Source organism: Papilio xuthus, unplaced genomic scaffold, assembly GCF_000836235.2.
Source record: "Papilio xuthus unplaced genomic scaffold, Pxut_1.1 DF828952.1, whole genome shotgun sequence".
NCBI lineage: Eukaryota > Metazoa > Arthropoda > Insecta > Lepidoptera > Papilionidae > Papilio > Papilio xuthus.
This window is the reverse complement of record NW_013529697.1, coordinates 3,875,602-3,899,487: the sequence shown is the minus strand read 5'-3', so window position 1 is coordinate 3,899,487 and position 23,886 is coordinate 3,875,602. Positions and strand designations below refer to the sequence as shown.

The window sequence follows — 23,886 nt, the reverse complement described above, 5'->3', positions numbered from 1 at the left end:
GGGATGACAATATTGGGTACCAAAAATACCGGGAGTGGAAACCAAGGGTAACACGAAATCATTTAAACTTAAAACAAAATATAAAATCATTCAAAAATATTAACATAATAATCAATACTAAAATCTTTGAACATCTTATAAATAAAATATTTATAGAAAATGTATAATAAAAGATTTCACTGTCTTACTTATATTTTCATAGCAAATTTTTGTTCGCAATATTATATAACTTAATTATTATTTATTTATTACATTTTTTTATTAAATTAATCGTAAAAAATAATGTAAATAAATGCTTATAATGGCTTTAATAAGATTTTAATTAACTAAAATTAATGACTAACAGTTTAACGTGTTAGAAACACTAAATATAAAAAGGTCCTTTATTCAGACTGTAGGGAGACGGCAAAGATATTTTAAATTTGATAAAATTTATGCTTAGAAACATAAAATTGAATTACATATAGAATATAATATTATTCGACAAGATCTAAGCAATTATATTTTTTGCAATGACAACTTATACGGCAAGGTAAAAAATCACTTAATTTTAACACAAATTATTTGGCCTCTATAGCTTATTAGTAAATTGAGATTCGCATAAAAATGCCTAGCAATTATTTTAGTAACTAAATTTGTTCTATTTGTTTATTTCAATTAAATTATAATAAAATATTTTTTTTTAGTTAAATTGTTGAAAAATAAAGTTGATTGATCACTCATCAATTTAAGGAAATACCCAATTCTTTGGATTTAACGGTAATATACGGTGATACGAGAATATTTGAATACCTTTATACTACTTATATATTTTTTTTTTAAATTCTAATAAATTCATAGAAAAAAGACCCGACCAATGACTTGACAAAGTGTCAAGAATAATGATATGTAAACAAATAAAAAAATCAGTCATAAATAATTGAATACATCATCATGGTCCTTCGAGCAGGATGTAAAAAAACTGTTTTTTTAATAAAGTTAATTAAATTTAAGCGGTTAAAGTAATTATTCAAGAGAAAAAACTGTTATTTTTAATTAAATATACAGCTCATATTGAGTGCATTGGTTCCAAGTTAATTGAATCTTGACACTTTCCTATATTCGATTTAATTCCCTGAATATTTAGGTACAACAAATGTAATTTTATTAAAATAAATGTGTCCTATCTCGATGTTCTAGGGATAGGTCTTGGAATTTTGCGCATAACATCTTCCCGTTGATATTCCAGGTTGCACGGCTTCAGCAGCTCCTGACCTCCTTGATGGATCCATTTATTTGAAACTAGAAAAGTAACATTCATATAATTGTAACCTAGAACTATTGCAGTACTGATAACAAGTTAATAGTAAGGTAAACAATATTTAAAGGTAATTCATATTACTGGCGTACGCAAAATCAGCAGTTAGAGTCCTTTTCCACTAAGTAAATGTTATAATCTTACTATTATAAATGCGAGTGTTTGGATAGATGTGTGTTTGAAATTTTTCATAAATGTAAAACAGTGCGGAAGGATACATAGGCTACTAATTAAGTCTTTTTTTTAATTGTCGGTATAACAGTGTATGCGGTAACTGACCCCACTTGGAGCCGCGCAGCACGGGGCAGGCGGCGTGGCGTGTGGCAATGTCGCCCTCGCCCGACGGGTGCAGGTTCAACCAGAACACGGCCGCGTTCTTCACTGGGAACACACTCAGCCCCAGCTCCGTGAACACAGTGGCGCCCCCCTGCGCCACCTCCGACATCTGTCAACAATGGTAGAACCATTGAATCAAAGACATTAGGGAATGAAATCCTTGATAATAATGTGAATATCTATTGTAATACTTACGTAAAACAAAACTGTTGCTATTCGGTTTCCGCTAGACTTTTTGAAGGCGTTCTCCTCTTTCTGAAATTAAAATTGCTTGTTATTTTATTCTGTTAGTAAGCAACAAAAACATGAAAAAAATAATTATAAAGACACATCACATAAAAACATAACAATTAATAAGAAAAAGGAAATATTTAACACGAGTATTGCAATACTGATTGACTCTATCCCTTTGAATATTCATGCAGTATAGCTTGATACCGTACGACGCACCCTTGCGAAGTCAAAGTGCGGCTCGTAGTGTCCTCCGATGCCGTAGTTGACGACCTGCAGCTCCTCAGCGGTGTCCATGGTGAGGCCGGTGAAGTCGGCCACACGCCGCGACACGCGCGCCACCACATCTGACTCCTCGTCCTTCAGCCACGACGATTTACTGATGCGGTAGTGAGCTGGGACTAGTTCCCCTGTCTTCGGGTCGTGGACCACCGCGCGTTTGAACTGGAAAATTAATAATAAATCTTAAAGAAATAGGTTTAATATGTATTGCAAAAGTTTGTGTGAGAGACCACGGTGGCGCTAGTGTCGTTTAAATCTTTCAACTGCAGTAATTTTATATGACAATTTCGATGTAAATTTCACCGCATCGAATACAAGATGTGTTTGATTCGGCTGATTTAAGTTTAAACTGTGATACCATAATTTTAAAAAATATATTATTCACGATATAAAAATTATTTTTTCTGAAAGAACTTAAATGATCCTTAATTGATTCTTCTTCATTTTGACGTATAATACATATAATTTTCTAACTGACCCTTGGTTTAGCCATATCCTTGATATGTTCTATTTCGTCATCACTCAGGACCTGATGGAAGACGACAATGTCAGGCCCGATATACATCTGCTCCATTTTTATCGGCGCTAACTTTAGAAATGGATGGTTTTCTGTCAGGTAACTACATTTTAACCTGAAAGCACAAAAAAAAACTTTTAATAAATAAACAATTACCTAAACCACATTGGAAAATACAAACATAAAAATCAAATCACACTGTTTAAAATTTTTTTTTTTCAAAATGTTCCAGTACATACTATAATTTTTTTTTATCTACGTTTTGTTTCAATGAGAATGAATAGACTAATATTTTTATACATCATGTTTTTTAACCTGCAAATTATTTATTATTAATTATTATTTTTAACGAGAAATTATTTGTAATGGTTTATAAAATTACCTTCGACTTATTTCGCTGGGTATTTCCATTTCCCCCCTGCACAGAGCTTCGTATACTTTGCGTTCTTTGCTGAGGTAAGACATCGGCTTCGAGTCTTCTTCTTCATCATCTTCTCCGGTTTCCTGTAACATTCAATAACACAATAACTGTCGGTTTCTGAAGCTCTGTGTAAAACATATGATTTAAACGGAGATTTGTCTCAGAAACCCACTGTAAATGAATGAACACTTTCCACGACACGATATATTCGTCATCTTAAAGCAAAGGTAGTGACTTATCAGGCGAGTCAGCCGTCAATTTCCAAGTTATTAAAGATACGAGAACTGATATAATAGTGTCTTTAATATTGTTCTTGTACTACAATACTATAAAAAGAATCTACAAACACGAATGCATGTTACAAATTACTATTATATAAATAAACTAATGATTTTTTACGAGCACTCAACAAACACATACCGTAGTAAATGTATTATCGAGTTTGTATAAAAATCTCCTATCAAACAGTAATATACTTGACTGACCCCTCTCCGTTTCCTCTTGAGCCTGGCCTCCTTCTCTGCGATGGTCTTCTGGAAGTGCGGCACGTTGCCGCGAGCTCGAGGATGCTTCGGCTCTAAAGCTAACAGCTTCTTAGTCCATTGCAGCGCCGCCTTCACCTCACCTACCATACATCACTTTCAGTTATTACGTGCTCCAATATTGAGAAAAACTTCTACTCACTATAAATGTCAGCATTATCAAGAGTTGTTACAGCATTAAATATACTTTAGAAACAAAAAAAACAGAGTACTCTGTGTACTGTAATCCTTATCATGATTTACGACAAATTTCACTCGAAAAAATCTTAAACATTTATTTAATTACTTCATAATTTAATTATAACAATTTGTTTTTACTATGGATGCACTCGGCTACGGAACTTTTTTTATAATTACGGCACAGACGATAAGGAACATAATTTTATTTTTAGGGTTCCGTACCTCGAAAGGAAAAAAACGGAACCCTCATAGAATCATTTTGGCGTCCGTCCGTCTGTCTGTTAACACCCTTTTTTATAATTGAGAATGTATAACTATGCACAAACGGAACAAAAGTATAATATTAAAAACCGTACATAATATAATTTATGATGGAGCAATGTGTTAGAAAATATAAAGAGCTTTTCACTTTATACATAGAAAAAGAAAAACTTACCTAACAAATAATGTGAGAAGCTAATATACTCTAATATGTCGACCTCCGTAAAGTCGTACACCTCGTTCTCTTCTTTATATTTACGCAGCGCTTCCAGCATCCAGCGCAGAGAGTTGCTAAAGTCTTTCTCGTTGTACAACGTGCGGCCTAACTCGTAGCAGTCGCCCGCACTCATCGGAGTACTGCCACAAAATAAATATATCTTACTTCTAACTACCTTAGTATATAATATTATAAATGTAAATGTTTGGATGGATAGATGTTTCTTTGGAGGTATCTCCAGAACGACTGAACGGATTTGGATGAAATCTGGCATACCTATACAATGTAGTCTGGAAGAACACATAGACATCTGGAAGAACTCATATTTTTTATTGAATTTCGCGCGTACGTAGTCGCGGGCATAAGCTAGTATGTACATAAATATTTCAAACAAACTCCTAACCGCTTCTGTGTTGTTAACTTTATTTAAGCAATATCTTTGTGTATATTTACGAAAATCTTCACTAAATGTCTCGCTTAGGAAAAAATTAATGATTTTCGGTATTCCCATAAACAAGCTAATATCACTTTTCATACAAAATACTACAAATATTAAATTTTGATATTTTGTAAAAAAAATTGTGAGATAAAATGAAGTTGTACAACGTGGACAACTAATATTACTGAGAAAAAAGTTTTTTACCATTCTTGAATATACGAGTTATATCGTAGTGTGCAGTTTGTCTACGTTTGGATTAGAACAAGTTTTATACCTATAAACAACTCCATTGAGTCTTCCCTCGGCTAGTTCTCCTATGTCTAGCTGGTAAGTGTCCTGCAGACGAGTGAGTGCCTGCGCCGCGCCCGACAAGTCCTCCAATGTCGGATACTTCACGTCCGCGTGGCTCACCGTTATGTTCTTTATGTATTCTGTTAAACAAAAAAAATACATAATTTATTCCTATTTAAGAACAAAAAAAATGTAAACAACAAGGTCTTTTCGTATTCAATTTTAAAAAATATATGTAAATTCGAATATCTTACTAATCTCACTCTTACTAATATTATAAATAAGCAAGTTTGGATGTATGAATGGAAACATCCATTCGTATAAATATATTATATAATAAACATATTAGAAGATATCTCCAGAACAGCTCAACGAATCTAGATAAAATGTAACATAGATATAAAACAGAGTCATAGAAAAGAATACATAGGTAATTATTAAGTTTTTTTTTTTATTTCGAGCGAACGAAGTCGTGGGCAAAAGCTAGTAATTTATAAATTCTTTAAAACTGTCGTCACGTCACTCCCACGAAAAGAACAAACAAAATTTAGCACATATTTATTTATGTTAGTCGTGACTCTTGCACCGTTGACTTTGACACTTGAAAAGAGGAAAGATTTATATTTTGACATGGGTACTCTACACCAACATGTTAAGATAATTTAATGTTTAATACGTAGAATATATAAAACACTATCAACTCGTCAAGAACGTAGTCCTTTTTAAGGATTTTATAATTTTCCTTTCCCTAATCTAAATAGGTTAGAAAAGACAATTCGATTTTTTTTGTCTTTGCGTTTATTCTGTTTTATTTAGTTTTAATTGATTGTGGAAAACAAAAATTATACTCTATAGAGTGAAAAAACATCTCCATTAAGCAGGAAATATATAATATAAGCAAATGTCACGTTAAATTAGCATTTTGTGATTTATTTCTGCTAATAGGCCGGGTGATAACGCAATACTAGAGCAAATATTTAAAAGGTAGGCAGCTCAGCTAAGAATTAAACTTCGAAGACTTTTATTTGCCAAGCATTTATGACGAATAAACGAATAAATATTAACAGCTCAGATGACATAACTAAGGAATTTTTATACCTTTCCACAAAAAGTTTTTAACAAAATCAATTTGATCAACATACCGGTATACACAAGATCCTGTCGATAAAGTTAATTAACTGTAACCGTACTAAATAAAGCACGCAATAAAAACATTTGACATGTGCTAAAACCTAACGGGTCCCCTATATACAGGTTCTTGGGATAGGGTATTTGACGTTATCTGACTAATATTATAAATACGAATGTTTAGATGGATGGATGTTTGTATGAATGTATCTCCGAAACGGCCGCATGGATCTCGCTGAAATTTGGCATAGATGTTGGGTACAGTCTGGAAGAACACATAGGCTACTTTTTAAGTTGTTTTTTTTAATTCCGTGCGGATAGAGTCGCGGGCGACAGCTAGTTGACTTATAAAATACGTAATGTTAAGGAAAATGTATCAAATATACTAAACAGACAGGCTTCCTAATATAACATTTTGGACCACATTTTAACTCTTTGAATTTTTACTATTTCTGCCGTTATTAATTTTACAACATACTAGCGGTCGCCCGCGACTCCATCTGCGCGGAATTAAAAAAAACATAATTAGTAGCCTATGTGTTTTACCAGAGTATTTTCTATATGTGTGCCAAATTTCTTCAAGATCCGTTCCGTCGTTATGGTGATAACTTCAAACAAACATCCATGCATCCATCCATCGATACATATAAACATACGCATTTATAATATTAGTGTAATTCGTTTATCGATACGAAATCCGAGTGTTATATGAACGGAAAAGTTTACCGTTGTACGACCTCTATCTATCTACCTCTATTGATTTGTAATGATATGAAAACATCCATTATTCTTATTCCAATGCAACGATTGGTGAACTCACATTGTGCTACAAATTCCGAACACGTGTATGCACTGTTTGTCAACGTAATTCATCATTTAGAAAGAATATAAATTCAATGACGTCCGTGACCGCGGATTGACCCCAGCCAAACATACTTACGAATTACTTCTAACTTTTAATATAAAAAAAATAACTTGGTTTTGCCAAACTGTATATTTTAAAATGTCATATGCATATTTGGATAGATTGTTGGATGTTTGTTTCAAGGTATCTCCAGAACAGCTGCATACATCTCGCTGAAATTTGGCATAAATGTAGAACATAGTCTGGAAGAACACCTAAGAAAATTAGTTTTTTTTAATTACACGCGAACGGGGTCACAGGCGATAGCTAGTGTTAATATAAATTTTATAAACGTATATTATTCTAATTTTAAAGGTTACCTTAGGTGACCTGAGCGGAAATTAAAGCAAAGTGTTCGTAATATATATAAATATTCTGTAAATAAATATTTTATTCTTACCGGTTCCAATCTTGATGCTCTTTTCAATAAAATCTAAATCAGTTGTCAATCGTTTGATGAGGGTGAACGCATTGATGGGATTCCCCAAATAGTTAGGAATGTCCTCCATCGCCATTCCATGTTCTTTCTTGTACAGATTCAGATGTCTACAAAGTAAAAGTTTGTTATAGTTATATCTTGGAATGCTATCAACTAAAGAAGTGAGAGAAGTTAAGAAGATAAAATTTAGTTATGTAACGTAAAAAGATACGCAACTGGGTATCTTCACTCAGATTAAGGGTTGACCCCGAAAAAGATTCACATATCTGTTTGGGGGTCATTATTTTGGAATAAGTAAGTTATGTCAGTATCGTACTTTTTCAAAACGTGTAATCTTTTCTCCTCTTTTTGTATATAATCATCAAGGTCATCAATGATCCTCTTGTGAGTCTCCAGTAGCGGTTCCACCTCCGATATAGCGGTGAAAAGCTCGGCGCTCGTCCATGACCACGTATCCAGGATAGCGAGGCAAACAGCGTAAAGCAAATAATTGCACCGCATTTTGTGACCTGTAACAACAAGAAAATAACTAAGAATTTAAGAGTTTTAGGGTAACGGGTGGTTTATCTATGGATTTTTATTGAAAAAAAGTTATAGACTATACTTAAAGCTCTGTAGGAAGCTTTAAAAAACACAAAATAGACTATAGATTAGGTACAGTAAAACAGGATGTCAATAAAATCTCATCAACCAATCATATATCTCGGAAGTCCATTAATTCTTATAAATGTTCTTCAATTCTCATTACAAAAAGGTTTTGACTTTGCTTAGGACAGCGACCTCTTCTTTTTCTTTTTTTGAGACTAATGACTATTATTTTATTTACTAATGACTAACACCTAAAAGCCAACCGGTTAAATGTCACATGAGTCAAAGTATCAAGCACGTAGCTAATGATTACACTTTGTTACCGTGGGTGGTGTTTACACTGGCGAAACTCGCATAATATTGTCCCTCTCATCTTCTTTGAAAAAAAACAGAGATAACGTTATGTTAATTATTACAGCAGTTTATCCCTTAAAAACATCGAACAAAAACATAGAACAAAAGACCGATAGGTAACAGTTTTAGCTCTACTAACGCCCTAGGGTTAACAGGGTTATGTGAGACTGTATAATACGCAGACCTATGGCACCATTTCTGACCATCGGCCTGGGTTGTAGCTCAATTACTTGTTACCCTAACGCCGGCTCTGACCTAGTTATTTGACTATCCTGGTTAGATAATGTAAAGTAGCATACAATTATTGGATTCCTTTTGTCGAATCAACAAATAATTTACAAGTCTATCAACGTTCATGTTCTAAGGCCAATATTGTACATAATTTAAAATAAATATACTGTTATGTATAAACACAAACTAATAAGACAAACTCATGCTGTTGCTGCTGTGGGGTACCTAATAGTCGTATAGAATAATCTTAAAGTAAGAAACCATAAAGAAAAAATAATTATCTTAGAATTTTAGTTGCATGTCGACCTTAACTTTTTGGCTATTCTAATATATTAAATGTTTGACATTATACGAATAAAATTCATATAACTTAGTTCCTCGTAATCACGAAGTGTTATAAAAGTTACAGCCGCGGCACGAATGCTGCATTCACATATATTATTACTTAAACATTTTAGGTTATATTTTAAAGCTCTAAATAAATTTTATATTTTATTACAAGAAATGGCCGGTTTAGTAAAAAAAATTAGTAAGATATAACTGTAAATACGTAATATTGAAATACAAATATTTTTAAATATTAACCAAATAAATATTTATTTAACTTCAAAATATTCTAGAATGTAAAATGTGTAACAATTTATGCAAATAAAAAACCTACCGCAAATCACACCAACAATTATAACAGTTAAATACATAGACAAGAATGTAGAAACAATCAAACACGATCCTCATTGCGAGTACATAGCTAAACAAGCAAATGATCTAATTTCCAAATACATAACTTACCGACAAACGCGTTACTAGCGATAACACTAAATGTACACAGCAATAAATATTACGTTTATTTATTCTGGTCCACCTGTTCGATTGACAACTTAATTCACAATCTGCAAAACTAAACTTCCTTTCTCGCGACTCATACGTGACGAGTGCGCCAGCGCACAGCCACACTCGTCAGGTCAATGAACAAATAAAATCTGTCCGTTCAGAAGCTAGCAGCGACTGACCTTATCTAACGCGTTGCTGACATATAATAAACGATGCGTACGTAACAATCAATTCATATTTAGTACTCAATTAAACTAGCAATTGCTTTTTTGGGTCATGTATACTCAATGCAAACTTTAAATGGTAACAACCTCTTCGTAAATTCTCAAACTTAACTCACTTAGCAGTAATTTAACGACTCTGTTAACGTAAAAATACCGGCTTGAATGATTGGAAAAAGGTATATAAAAATATATAGTAGCTACTGGAATTTTAGAGATCTTTCTACGTTATCAACCGGCTCGACGGCGACGTGACTACACACAGCGGAAGCTTATCTGCCATCTCATGGCATATATATGAAGTATAGTAAAAGCTGATCATGTATATAACATTCGGACCACACTATTTTTTTTCTTCATAAATAACGTTTTTATTTTTTACGTTACAAACGATTTTTACATTATATTGTTTGATAGTTTTGATTCGAACGAAAATAGAACTTTATCGTGATACTGCTATTTGTTAATAGAAAAGATATCTGAATTTCGCTTTAAAAAAATCTACGAACGAATATTTCTCGTCATTTTTTATACAATGAATGGTTACGATAACTCTCCCAAATAATGTGACATGCTTGTTACAGAATAGTTTTGCATTGCTTATTTGTACAATCGTCTCTTGAAAGTGGATACATTATAATTGAGAGGAAATACAGATGTCGGCAATTTGGTCTGCCCCTAGCAATGCAGATTCAATGACTAGCAAAGATTTAAATTGTTTTTTGTGTTTGGGATAAGTATCACGATAAAATAGAGACTAGAAGATAGACCAAGTATTTGATGAATGAGTTTTATTGGTATATAAAAGTAGCATTATGACACAGAAGGGTAAGGATCACCTAAAATAAATAAGGAATATTAATTATTAACCACTACACTATGAAGATTTTGATCAATATGATTCTAAAAGAGTTAACCAAAAATAATTGGTTTCAAAAACCTTTGTTGTTTAAAATACATATAATTTTCAATTTTTGGTTTATTTCTTAATGTTGGGTTATAGTATTTAGAAACAATAAAACAGTAAATAAAAAATAAGGAAATAATTCAGCAGTATGCAAATGAAGTGTTGATTTGATTTTTTTCCCATGTAAGGAAGATAGTCATTTGATTTCTTTATAATAGCTTTAACTCATAATTATGATTAGAAACGGCAATCTTAAGTAAAAAGTATTTATTTTAAAATCCAAGACAAATATGCTTACAGTTGAATAAAGAAAAACTGAATAAGAGAGAAACCTCTAAGTGAGAGTTATTGTCCAGTCTTGATGGATGACCTTTTCGTTGAGGGAAACCTCTATAAGTAAGAAAAATTTGCGGTGCCTTGGAGTTTCGTTCATTCAGGTTCGATTGTAAATCATAAAATTACATCCATCATACTGGACTGACATACTATTTATTGTGATTTTTTTACTTAATAAAATTAAATTGGAAATTTTAAAGATCTCAATTACAAACATATTATATGAGACATTTTAAAAGAAACGCAATTATATAAAACAGAAACGTTATAAGGCTGACAAATATTCTAAGAACAATAACAATTAACTTTATATGTTTTTGAGTACGATTACAATCTCTATTGACATCTTCATAACCCGAATTAAAGGATTAACATACTTAAACAGATCTGAAAGAAAATAATTTAAATATATATTTATATATACATAAAAAATATACTAATATAACTAGATATTGGTACTTACGTGACTTGAAGACTTCTATGTACTTGATTAATTGTGTCGACGTTTTAATTTGATCTTAATAAATAGTATTGACATAGTAAAATTTAAGTAAAGTCGCGTACAATACGACAGTACAAATATATGTGGACCAAGCCAATAAAATCAAATTGGAAATTGATGGAACGCTTTATTTAGCTTCACTTTGACATTGACATTTCACAATACAATTTTTTTCATAGAGTATCTTAGGTATTGTTTGGTATAAAACCCAATTTTCTAAAGTATCCTCACATTCACTGGATCTATTTTTCTTTATTTCAGATCGGTGCATTTAAATATCGAAAATCTTGACATATAAATGAGGTGTCACTGTCATATTCTCCATGATATTGTAAAAATTAAAATTAAAACATTAAGCTGAAGAAAAAGTCAATGTCGAAACTTAAGTTTCCGCATAGAGATGTATCTAAATTGTTGCAAAGACTAAGGGAGTTTTTACTCGGTAGAAAGCATACTTTACACCTACGTTTCCCACAAGCGGTTGCTCCCCGTACAATTCCACCTGTGGATCTTCCTCGGAACCTCGATCTTAAATATTCAGAGCAATATTACTACACCAGAAGTGCAATGGATTCCGTAAAACCGCCTGTGATAGCACCAATAGCTCTTGGGAGCAAATCTGATGTAAGCAGTTGTTCCAGCAGAAAAAGTGTATGTATAAAATATTAATTTTATGTTAGTACCACAAATGCGGTAAGTTATATTACTTTGAGTTGTTTATTATATCCTATATCTGCTTCACAGGTTTCCTTTGAGTCTGCACCAACTCCGGGGCCTTCTTGGTGGTGGGATGGTCACTGTTATTATGAATGTACTCCAGATGTTCCTAAACCTAAACCAAAACCAACTACCCCATGTACTGTCGAACCTCATTGTGCACAAAATCCATGTAAATAATTATTAAACTATAGAACCATGTCATAGTTCAGCTATTTAGGATATGAAAAAAATAAATAAACTATGGATATGGATAACCTTAACATTTTAGTTATTATTGTACCTAGAAAACATTACTAAGGACATATTATACATAATAAAAACATTACAAACACATTTATCAGCATAATATGTTTTATTAGTAGGCGAATGAATCTTGAAGTGTAGAGAGGGAGAGAGATTAGTAGTCTCCAATTCAAACTCTAAATTTTTGTCGATTTTGTGGTCAAAAATATCCATCTTGGCATACAAAAATATACTGACAGAATTAACTGCTAACTGCGATAGTTCCTTTATGATTGGGACAGAAAATGTAAAATGCGAGGGCTAGGGCCAGGAACGTTATAACGCTATACCAATGTCACGTCATTTAAATGTCAATGCGCTGTCCACTGCTGTCATTGTCATGTATAGCACGTGTGTTATCTGATCTGTCAACTACGTGTTTTATGTTTACGAATTGTAAGGTCTAAATATATTTAACTTTATTCACAAAAAAAATATATACGTCAAAGATATTGTTATAAACATTTAATATTGTTTTGCACGTCTTTACGATGTCAAATGTAAAAATAAAGGTTATAAGTAGAAACCCTGAAGATTATTTACGGTCTACTAAAAGGGATATTCACAAACGTAAGTTTTTATTTTTAGTTAAGTTTTTTCATGATAAATAATTGTATTTGTTCATATAAAGGTATAAATAATATCGTTTTTAGTTCCAAGAAATTATGATCCAAGTTTACATCCCTTAGAAGCACCCCGCGAATATGTAAGAGCATTGAATGCTGTTAAGCTTGAAAAAGTATTTGCTAAGCCTTTTATTGGATGTCTTGATGGACATAGAGATGGAGTTTCATGTATGGCAAAACATCCTAATAAGCTTGCATTACTAGCTAGTGGTGCATTTGATGGCGAAATAAGACTTTGGGATTTAGCTCAAAGAAAATGTTCCCGAAATTTCGTGGCACATGAAGGATGGGTTCGTTCTATATGCTTCACACCAAGTGGGGAAACATTTACTAGTGTTGGTGATGACAAAACAATAAAAACATGGAAATCACAAACCCAATCACCTGAGGATGAGGAACCTGTCAACACTTTACTCAGTATGTCTGTGGTATCAGGTATTACACACCACAGGAATAAACCAATTTTTGCTACATGCGGTGAACATTGCCAACTGTGGGAAAATACAAGGAATGAACCCATTAAAGTCTTTAAATGGGGAGTAGATAGCCTTCATCATGTTGCATTTAATCAGGTTATAAAATTATTAATCATTACAATCTCTACATTTTTCATATATTTTTGGTCTTTTACTTGTTTGTCAAAGTTAAGTTAAAGAATATAAGTTTACATAATTTCAGGTTGAATATAACTTATTAGCATCATGTGCAAGTGACAGAAGTATAATACTTTATGACTGCAGAGAATCTGGGCCATTGAGAAAAGTTGTAATGGAACTCAGGTCAAATGCTCTGTCATGGAATCCAATGGAGGCTTTTATATTTACTGTAGCTAATGAAGATTATAAGTAAGTAATTTACATAATTAACATTTGAAATTATGTATGAATAAGGAATAATTCATTTTAAATATTTTGGCCGACAAGTTCAAGAGCCTCCAAAGCATCAAAATTAAAAATAAACAGTGCTTATATCTGTAATATTTTCTAGCTTATACACATTTGATGTGAGGAAACTTAATCAACCTATCAACATTCACATGGATCATACATCAGCTGTCATAGATGTGGACTACTCACCAACTGGACGAGAGTTTGTAGCAGGCAGTTACGACAAGACTGTAAGGATATTTGAAAGTTTAAAGGGACACTCAAGAGATGTCTATCACACAAAGAGAATGCAAAGGCTCACTTGCGTCAAATGGTCTTTGGACAATAAATACATATTGACAGGGTCTGATGAGATGAATATCAGAATGTGGAAGGCAAGAGCATCTGAAAAACTTGGTGTTGTAAGTAAAATCTTTAGTAATATTTCTATTCTTTGAGTTCCAATCCTTTTTAAGATGTTTCCATCCATTATAATTTTTTTGTGTAAAAATGCATTTATTAGAAGAGTTGGTGACACTCAATATTTTCCCTGGTGTAGAATCTTTTCAACAAATATATCTTTCTAGATGATTCAATATATTTATTTCCAGCTTAAACCTCGTGAAAGAACAGCACTTAATTATGCAGATGCATTAAAAGAAAAGTTTGCTAACCATCCACAAATCAAGAGGATAGCTCGGCACAGGCATGTGCCAAAACATATTATGAATGCGCAGAAGGAACTGAGAACAATTCGAGAGAAGTCAAAGAAGAAAGAAGCAAACCGTCGCGCGCACAGCAAGCCTGGTGCCGTGCCATATGTACCAGAGAGGAAGAAACACATTGTCAAAGAAGACCAGTAACATGTATAATCTTTTTCATTATAATTTTGACTTTATGCTCTTTGTTTAATTTATCTTCTTTGTCATTGCCTTATTGACTGTAATTAATGTGTATATAATTTTTATGAAAAATTTTTTAAAAGCCTCATTGTAGCTAGCATTTATTGATTTACTTTCAGTAGAAATCTGATATACTAATTACAGAGCTAATATTTAAACTATGTAATGAATATTTTTGGTTATTTTGACACTAAACATTGCCATACAGGTGATTGTGGATGTATTATTTTACCGTTCCTGCAGTGTTTTATATTTGCCTTTAATTTGAAAACATAACATCCATTAAACAACAGAAGTATACAAACATTTTGATGATCAAACAAATCGTAGATAAGATTCTTCATCACAAATGATTGATTGCATGTTGCCAATATAATTGATTGTTTATCTTCAATTATCTTTCTGAAAAAATTGCATTCGATCGACGGCGGTCACTAATCGTAATTTATCAAGCAGATTAGAACCGGAAAAATCATAAATTGAGTGCTAGTAGAAAGACAAGATAAGTGTTCAATAAAGTACTAAATTATCTGTATGTACTCCGAACCGGAAATATAACAATTTGATAACTGACACCTTACTTTTTTTTAATCGCCAACTATACTATATACATTGATAAGAAAATAAAAATAATATAATCACAAAGTCTGAAATGGGAAACGGTATGTTACAGCAGCTGTTGTTCATTCAAAGGATAAAATAATATACGATTGATATTTGGCCAATAGAAATGCCTCACGACACATAATACATTGCTTTATTAGAGTAAAGTCTACGCCACATGTTGTCTACATTATACTGTATTGCACTACAAATTCATAAATACTTTTTCATTCACATACACTGGAAACATTCTCACTTTTTCACAAACTAAACTAAACTTTTTAATTACACTTCAAATCAAACGAGGTAAGGGATTGTGGATGCATTAGAAGAGATCAAATGTTGTGAAAAAAAGAAAACATGCAATTTGAACAATAATCAGAGGATAATCAGTGTTTAAAGTACACTGGTATTATATAAAACAAATTATATTATAAAGTCGGAGCTTCAACCAGCTTGGTTGACAGGCCTGCTGATGCGATTTGGAAGGGTCATCGTCCAAATATCTATCCTGGAAATAAAATTACGTATTTAAAAAAACTATTGTTATAAATTGCAGCACTGCAAACAAGAAATAATCTGAGTCAATCTTGTTAAATTTCAGTCTACTAATTATAATACTAATATTATAAAGAGGAATAATTTGTTTTTTTGTATGTAGCAAATAAATGCAAAACTACTGGAACAATTTTAGTCTTTCATTAAGATTGCTACATTTTCACTTAGTAACATACAATCTATAACTTAAAAATATTAATAATACATAAAGTACTAACATAACATCCCGTGGTAGATATGTTTGGTCTAGATTGTGTTCAAGAACTTTGAGTATGCATAGTGTTTTAAGAGTTGGTGAATAATCCAAGATATGCAGGTCGCTGTTGTCAATCAGCCTCTCCGGATCATCAGCTGCTTCAGGGTTCTCCACCGGCCGGCCACTTACATGTGGACACGGACTGTACATAAATATGTCTAATTAATTATCATCTAAAATATGTATGAAAATAAATTAGGAAACAAATTCAGTGTTATTCCATTTGTTAATAGAGTTGTGAATAATCTGAATAGCTTAAAATATAATACAATAAACGCAAATGTTTCAATGAATGAATGGATGTTTGTCTGAAAGTTTCTTCGGAGAAGCTGTTCGGACAGCTTAACAGATTTTGATGAAATTCGGAACATAGTCTGGAAGACTTTTTTAGTTCCGCGCGGACGGAGTCACGGGCGACAGCTAGTGAGTGTATAAATGATTAAAGCACTCCCACCTTGTTCCACCAAAAAGATATAGTTTATTGTTATACGGCAAGCAAGCTTGACGCCTTCTTTGGCAAGGCTTCACTCCACCAACATTAATGTATTGCCAATAATTTCCATTGATTGAGTATCTGTATAAATCGTTAAAGTGAGTTTTTGTATTTCCATTAAACCCACCAAAGATGTACATGTAGCCATCGTGATACCCTGCAATAGAAAAAGGAACCTTAACCACAACATATATATTGTCATAGTATGCATGTATATCTTTATTAGTGTCAAGCAATATTGTAACATCTCAATAATAACTAAATACTGAAAATTTCACATGTGCTAGGCAATTTATTTCTTTATGTTTATGAAAAGGCAACCGTGAACAGTTCACATATAATGCAATAGTTTTTGAAATTGTTTAACCATTTACATTTATGAAACTCCTCGTATTAGTTAAACCCAAGCCAACTAGGAAATGTCCTTCACAATCGCTATAGTAATTTAAAATAATACTTATTTCTTACAGGCCAATTCAAACAATTTATATGCTATTTGAATTTAAAAATAATTCGTTGATTTAGCATAAATAATACATACAAAGAATGTATGTTTAAAACTTATTTAATGTAATTGGCATCAATATTATAGCCACTTAATCTTTAAAACAATCAAGCTATTGAAATTGCAGACAATGTCTATTATGACGAATGAACACTCTTTGGTATTTGAATTAAGTCATTAATTAATATGATGTCTGCGTATTTTATGCATTAAGTATGACTGGCTTTTCAAATATGATTGTATAATGATTTAGTTTTACTTAATTATATAATGGTTTTAAACAATAATGAATGAATAACTTATTGAGTATATTTGAAAAATAGTATTAAAAGATTATCTTACAAGCTGAATGACTACGCCTGCCCTCTGGCCAGGTGCCTTGTGGATTAGCCACAACCCACTCATTCTTTAATGTATCCAAATAAAATACTTGTGGGCAGTACACTTCCTCTTGAGAGTTATATGGGCTGTTCAAATCTCCTCTGCCACCAAATACATACATTCTATCTCCAATCGGCACAGCCGTATGGAAGTCTCTCTGGGAAGGTGGACTTCCATGTACATCAATAAAAGTCCATTGTAAAGTATCCAAATCTAAACAATGCACCTCTTGTGAATACTGATCAGTTAAGTATTCGAAACCTCCAAATATGTACATTTTGTTCCCTATAACACATGCGGAATGGCCATCTTTGGCAATGGGCATAGTCCCAGAAACAGGTGGCATACTCCATTCTAGTTGTTTTGTATCAAAACAAAATAACTTATCACAAGCTACAGCATTGTTTCTTCCTCCCCACATGTATATCTGAAATACATAATATTGTATTATAAAACAAGGAAATCATTATTCATACATTAAAAACAACTTAAATTATTTACATTAATGTCTAACCTTGTCACCATACGGTACTGTTGTGTGTCCATACCTCTGAAAAGGCATTACATGAGTCTTTCTGTAATATACTGGGGACCACCTTAATGTGTTAGTATCCAAAACATGGATGGGAATTGGTTCCCAATCCTTGTATTCTTCTGTTGAACAATAACCACCAAATGAAAATATTTTATCGCCAATGCACACGGCTGCATGGTTGACCCTCCGTGGGCCGCCTTCGATATGCACCGTCCATCTCATACTAATGATTTCTACAAATTAAAAAAATTATAATAAATAAACACCAAGTAGAAACAGTTGAGACTAGTCAGACAATGGTTGTTGTCTTTATTTTTGTAGTAGGGTACCTTATTCACACTTATCACTGAAAAAAAGAATTACGTCGACTTAAAGTTAAACGGAGATGTTTTTTTATTCAGTAGGCTAGTTTTTCATAACAATGCTACTTTATTTGCATGTGTATATTTTCACTACAGCGTAATTTAAACCGAAGAATTGATTGACAGTAATATCTCAATGACATTAACACAAATTGTATTGCCACTCGGAATAAAATTTTTAACTGTTGTCATTATAAAAACATAAGCGTGAAAAAATTTTGATACACGGAGATATTTGTCTTTTTTTATGTTTTTGTATTTCCGATCAGACTATTAAAAAATATTGTTCTTAATATCTAAGTAACTAATATCCCACATGAGTGTTACGTGAGCTTTACGTGTCGGCAGAGACGTGGCAATCACACACGTCTTTCAGCACTACAACTTTGTTATGTTGAACTTTAAATCACCGTTTACTTTAGTCAATAGCTCTATTCGTTTTGAACGAGTTTTGCGTTAGTTCTAAGCCACCCAAGTAAAGGAAAACAAAATACAAATTTTTGGACTAAAAACCAAAGAGTATATCTTTCTTCTTCTTCTTTCTTAGCCGTAAGTTGCCCACTGCTGGGCATAGGCCTCCCCCAAAGATCGCCACGATAACGGGTCCTGTGCTACCTGCATCCAGGTCGTTTCCGCAACCTAGACCAGGTCATCGGTCCATCTTGCGGGAGGCCTGCCCACGCTTCGTCGACCTGTCCGATATAAGAACTATGAACGCAAAATAAATGTTTACAGTTTAATTCCATCCTAGAACTAGTGCTAGGTAACAGGGGTCTCTTAAATCATAGTTTGGTCTTATGCTTGTGTAGATTACTGTTGTGCTATAATTTCGCATTAAACAATTTTAATATACAGTAATTGTGTTATAGACTATGTAATTGATGTCAGCAATCATATCGTAGTACTGTAGCTATGTGCTGTGTACATTTATCATAAAATATCTTTACTTGCGTTACTTTTTCATTTTACTGGAAGTTGGAATCAAATTATTAAGCCCTATCTTGTGCAATAATGTTGTTCTTTTTTCATCAGCGTGCGAGAGCAATAGGCGTGATCTTTCAACGCCAGGCGGTGTTAAGGCGCGAATCATTTGTTATTATTTCTCTCACGCGTCGACTTCCAAACAAATTGTATTGTAACTGACAATATGAGCGATTATTGTTCGATTTGATGTAAGAAATGTTGTCTTATACAAACAATTTTTTCTACGACGGACTCTTTCTAAGTAGAATAAAGTTTACATGAACGAGCATTACCGCTACTGAATAACATTCTCTTAGTTTCTTACAAAAATAACAGGTACATATTTTTCCACAATAATAGAGCTAACCATTTGTAAATCTTGGCTAGACTTCTTAGTTATGATGTTATCAAAACATTACGGCCTGGTACTGCTAGGATCAGCCATCTATCCGAATGCCTTTTCTACGATGGAACTTACTATGATTTAAATATTATTCTGCAAAGGACGCGCGTAATACTTTATTTACTTAAATAAAATTTAATTCAATGGCGGCGACATGTGCTGTACGAGTTAAGTACTTATCGTGTTTATGCGCTCGAGGCCGCATCGGTTAGCGAATCTACAACAAAACGTATTTTTCTTCGTCCCCACGCGGGGTGGTGACACGTTCCGTGACGTATAGAAAGCGCATTGCCGTTGACGTTCGATCTATAAATCATATTCGGGGCATCGGGGAGAAGCGACCGGCCGTCCTCCCTGGCGACCCGTCTGCGTTATCCTCGTTTTTTGTCTGTCTCCTGGGCCCCTGTGACGATATGTTCATCACATCTCGAAAGTATTAACAAGATTTTAATCATTCATCAACATTATTCCACAATCACTAATTACCTCGTCAGGTAAGCATAACTTTGTATCAAAGTATAAACTGAATTTGTACAAATCGTTTTAAAAACAAACTGTGACATTTGTCTTAATAATGCTCTTCGTAATTGATGAATAACCATTGGTATTTTGTAAAGCGTAAGCAATACAAACAATGCATCATGTTAATATCTTTTGGAAAACTTATTTGGATACATTACACGCGCCACCCGTTACCAAATCCAACTAACATTTATCATCGGAATCCTATAAAAAGTAAACCGGAACTAATCCTGTACCGCGTCGGAGCCCTCCCCTAATCTGCATACGCCAAGGAAAATAATTTCACGCCCTCTCAACATCGGGAAGATGCTCTTTTGTCGCCACTCTCAACGAATAAACATTTTTAAATGCAATTATAGAAATATTTACTGACAGTATTTTTATCTTTGACTTATTTAAATATTATTTTTCTTTATAATTATACTAGCTGTTGGCCACGACACCGTCACCGCGGTTTAAAAAAAAACTTAATAAGTAGCCTATGTGTTCTTCCAGGCTGTCCTACATTTATGCCACATTTCTTCAAGATTATTTGCCGTAGAAGTCGTTCCGCAGATACCTGTAAACATCCATTCATCCATCTAAATTTTCTCATTTTCATATTAGTAAAATAAGATTTAGTTATTAATTTTTTGTGGTTTTAATTTTCAATAGTAAAATATTAGTTACCAGATACTTTTACTAAACTCAAAGTAGGTTTCATTGACATGTAAAAATATAGCGTTTTTTATTATTAAAATATATATCGTTATTGTATATTGTACTTCGGTTGAAAGTGTTTTTGTCTTGAATCGGGTATAAAGAAGCAATGCTGTCGCCAGCTTTCCTGCCTTTATTGATACACGGAAAAGATTTCTGTTTGATAGTTGTGGTTCGTGAGCTTTGACGCCTTGCTTATAATAAGTGATGTTTTTAAATCTATCGATATGTTTCAAGTACTTTGTTACTTAGCTATGCTTTTCTTTTAAATATAACATGATACCAGAAGAAAAGAATATTAAAATAAATGATTTTATAACATCGGGAATGGACAAGAAAATTAAGTGTTTAAAAATAAAGTCACTTGGATCAGTCAATTAAAATATTTTAACACTAATTAAAGACAATGTTTGGTTCTTTTTTTTTACAATATCTTATTTTTTGGGTAAAAAAATGATAGTCGATACTTGAAGTTAGTAGTGGCCCAACACTATTCGCATAAAGACTTGGTAAGACTCCCCATACAGTGGCGTTTATTGATGGACTTTGGAAGTTTTCAACATTATGACCGCCTACTTTACATGTGATGTGTTAGTTTTATTACGATTTCGCATTTGCCGCCTGATGTGCCGCTGTGATTTTCTTTTTAGGTTTTCATATTGGGAGCCGACTTTTGAAGTATTCTTATAAAAGAAAAATCTTATTTATTATCGAGGCTTGAATAGAAAATAGCGTTTAAATAGCAAAATTAAAAGAATCCACTGTAAGGATTAAAGCTAAACACGCACTATCGATAGCTGTTGTCTTGATTTTAGATTTTTTGTAACGATTTTTCTTTAGATTTATCTCAGTATTCTTATATTTTTAATCTTAATTTTTTATAGGAATAACACGGTCTATGTACTGCCTTAATTCTGACTGTTTTTTAGCATATTACTTTTAATAAAATCTTAAAAATACGTGAGTTATTATTCAATTCAAACCATTATAATATGTCATTTTTATGTGGCTACTTTTAGGCAATATATTCCTTTTCATTGTGGCTAAGGTGCTCGTAGGGATAAAGGCTTTAATCTACGATTATAGGCGACACTCACTATTGTGCTTGACCTATTCGTTGAGTTATTGCCGTTATCGGTGGTGATGGTATACTTTGATAGTACCTTTGATGGCATCCTTTGAAAGGCGTACTTATTGTTAAAGAGATGTTTAAAGTTTATGTCATTTTGTTTCTTTCTTAAATTATTATTTATTGTAAAGTAAAAGTTTATAGTATTTGTTTTGTTACGTTGTTACTGTTTATTATTGTACTGTTAATATTCAAATGATAATGTAAATGCTCATTTTATTAAATAGTCGATGTACTGTACTAAAATTAAAAATATTATTTTGCTTTTTGAATTATTCTCTGTCGCTATTTTCAATTACATAATCCGTTATATATCATCTCATTGCATATTTAGTATTTAGTACATTTTGTAGTTACCACAGCTATGTTTTGATCTGTTAATATATCTTATAGTCGTTAAGTGGATACCTACCTAATGTATTTATATAAGTGGACACAAAAACGAGGCCATTACGTCCATGCTGCAAGTCGCAACTTGTAAAAAATATCTTATCCAAAGAACACATAAAAAGCAGACATCGTTTTTCTTTTAAAAAACTCTCTCATTTGCCTATCAATAGTGGTTGGAGCAGATCTGACCGTAATAAATGTCATATTTTATGGCACTTAGGGAAATATGCAAGGGAACCGTTTTTACATTTTAGCCGGTGACCGGGAGACGCTATCCGCTATGCCGAATAACACATTACACAGCGCTCGCCCCCTCAAAGATTTCTAAAATTTATTTTCAATTTTATTTCTCTTCTTGTTTATTGGGATATGATGATTCGTATGCACTTGCCCACAAACAGTTGCTCATAGATCTCGGGCTCAGAACCTAATGGTTATAATCTAAATTATTTTACTTTAGAAGTTAAATAAACGTATAGATTCTTTATTCTTCACTAAGATTTTATATCGTCATTCGTCGCCCTCAGTATCTCGTTGCGAATAAAAGTTGGCGGCAACATGGATGTGATCCATCAAAGATTTGCGTCAAAATGAAAACAAATCTGTGCTAAGCTGTCGCCGAAATTCAAATACGATCGGATAATCGACACAGAACGTGCTGGCCGCGAAATCGTTTGCATTAAAAATATTAAAATAAACATTACTCGGCAATGGCAAACGTAATGATAAAAAAAAAATAACGCACCAAAAGTGTTCTGTTTTATATTTAGAAGACAAAGTTACCACGAGAAGCAACGATAACAGCAACTTTTCTTTATAGTGGACTATGGAATTAAATATTATAGTTATACGCAATAGTTTTAACTTATTCTAGCTAGACAGTCAAGGAATAAAAAGGGTGAAACCGCATAGCCATAAAGGCGTCGATCATTGACTTTCAGCGGGTACCCAAGGTACCCGGACGTCTCGCGACAAAAGGCGCGGAGTCAGATTACGCGCGGCACAATATTTGCGCGGGCGAGTGTGGGTTGCCCGATAAAAGTATTCTATTTATTACCAACGCGGTACATTCAGAGCGCGTCATGCGTTGACATCCGACTTCGCCCCGCTAACATACAAAAATCGAACCTATAGGGTTGGCAATTGGCAATTTATTTAATTTCAATTTCAATTAAGGTCTACTGGGCCATAGAGGCTTAAGATCATCGCCACTGTAGGCGAAGGAGTATTTCTATT

At 33.0% G+C, this 23,886-nt stretch overlaps 3 protein-coding genes across 4 annotated transcripts; 1 reads left to right on the top strand and 2 right to left on the bottom strand.

Moving 5' to 3' along the window:
• Nucleotides 1-998: 998 nt before the first annotated feature.
• PH4alphaEFB (prolyl 4-hydroxylase subunit alpha-1) lies at nt 999-11,601 on the bottom strand. 2 transcript variants are annotated; one of them, XM_013326063.1, is made up of 12 exons: nt 11,417-11,601; nt 7,802-7,994; nt 7,447-7,592; nt 4,998-5,154; nt 4,243-4,424; nt 3,570-3,709; nt 3,046-3,167; nt 2,625-2,778; nt 2,084-2,308; nt 1,829-1,888; nt 1,577-1,742; nt 999-1,281 (listed from the first exon to the last, which is right to left on the bottom strand). In XM_013326063.1, exons 2-12 carry the CDS (start codon nt 7,984-7,986, stop codon nt 1,163-1,165), a joined length of 1,656 nt encoding a protein of 551 aa, XP_013181517.1. In that variant the 5' UTR covers nt 7,987-7,994; nt 11,417-11,601; the 3' UTR covers nt 999-1,162. The 2 variants fall into 2 exon arrangements, with proteins under 2 accessions (XP_013181517.1, XP_013181518.1); XM_013326064.1 differs by lacking the exon at nt 11,417-11,601 and adding an exon at nt 9,448-9,736.
• Nucleotides 11,602-12,808: 1,207 nt separating this feature from the next.
• Nucleotides 12,809-14,847, top strand: LOC106127089 (DDB1- and CUL4-associated factor 13). The gene is made up of 5 exons (XM_013325069.1): nt 12,809-13,027; nt 13,111-13,655; nt 13,762-13,928; nt 14,071-14,371; nt 14,561-14,847. The coding sequence occupies exons 1-5, from the start codon at nt 12,949-12,951 to the stop codon at nt 14,810-14,812; spliced, it is 1,344 nt and encodes a 447-aa protein (XP_013180523.1). The 5' UTR covers nt 12,809-12,948; the 3' UTR covers nt 14,813-14,847.
• Nucleotides 14,848-15,512: 665 nt separating this feature from the next.
• Nucleotides 15,513-18,679, bottom strand: LOC106127097 (kelch domain-containing protein 3). Its single transcript, XM_013325081.1, has 6 exons — nt 18,512-18,679; nt 18,162-18,415; nt 17,609-18,074; nt 16,723-16,918; nt 16,231-16,410; nt 15,513-15,965 (listed from the first exon to the last, which is right to left on the bottom strand). The coding sequence occupies exons 2-6, from the start codon at nt 18,402-18,404 to the stop codon at nt 15,902-15,904; spliced, it is 1,149 nt and encodes a 382-aa protein (XP_013180535.1). The 5' UTR covers nt 18,405-18,415; nt 18,512-18,679; the 3' UTR covers nt 15,513-15,901.
• Nucleotides 18,680-23,886: the final 5,207 nt, after the last annotated feature.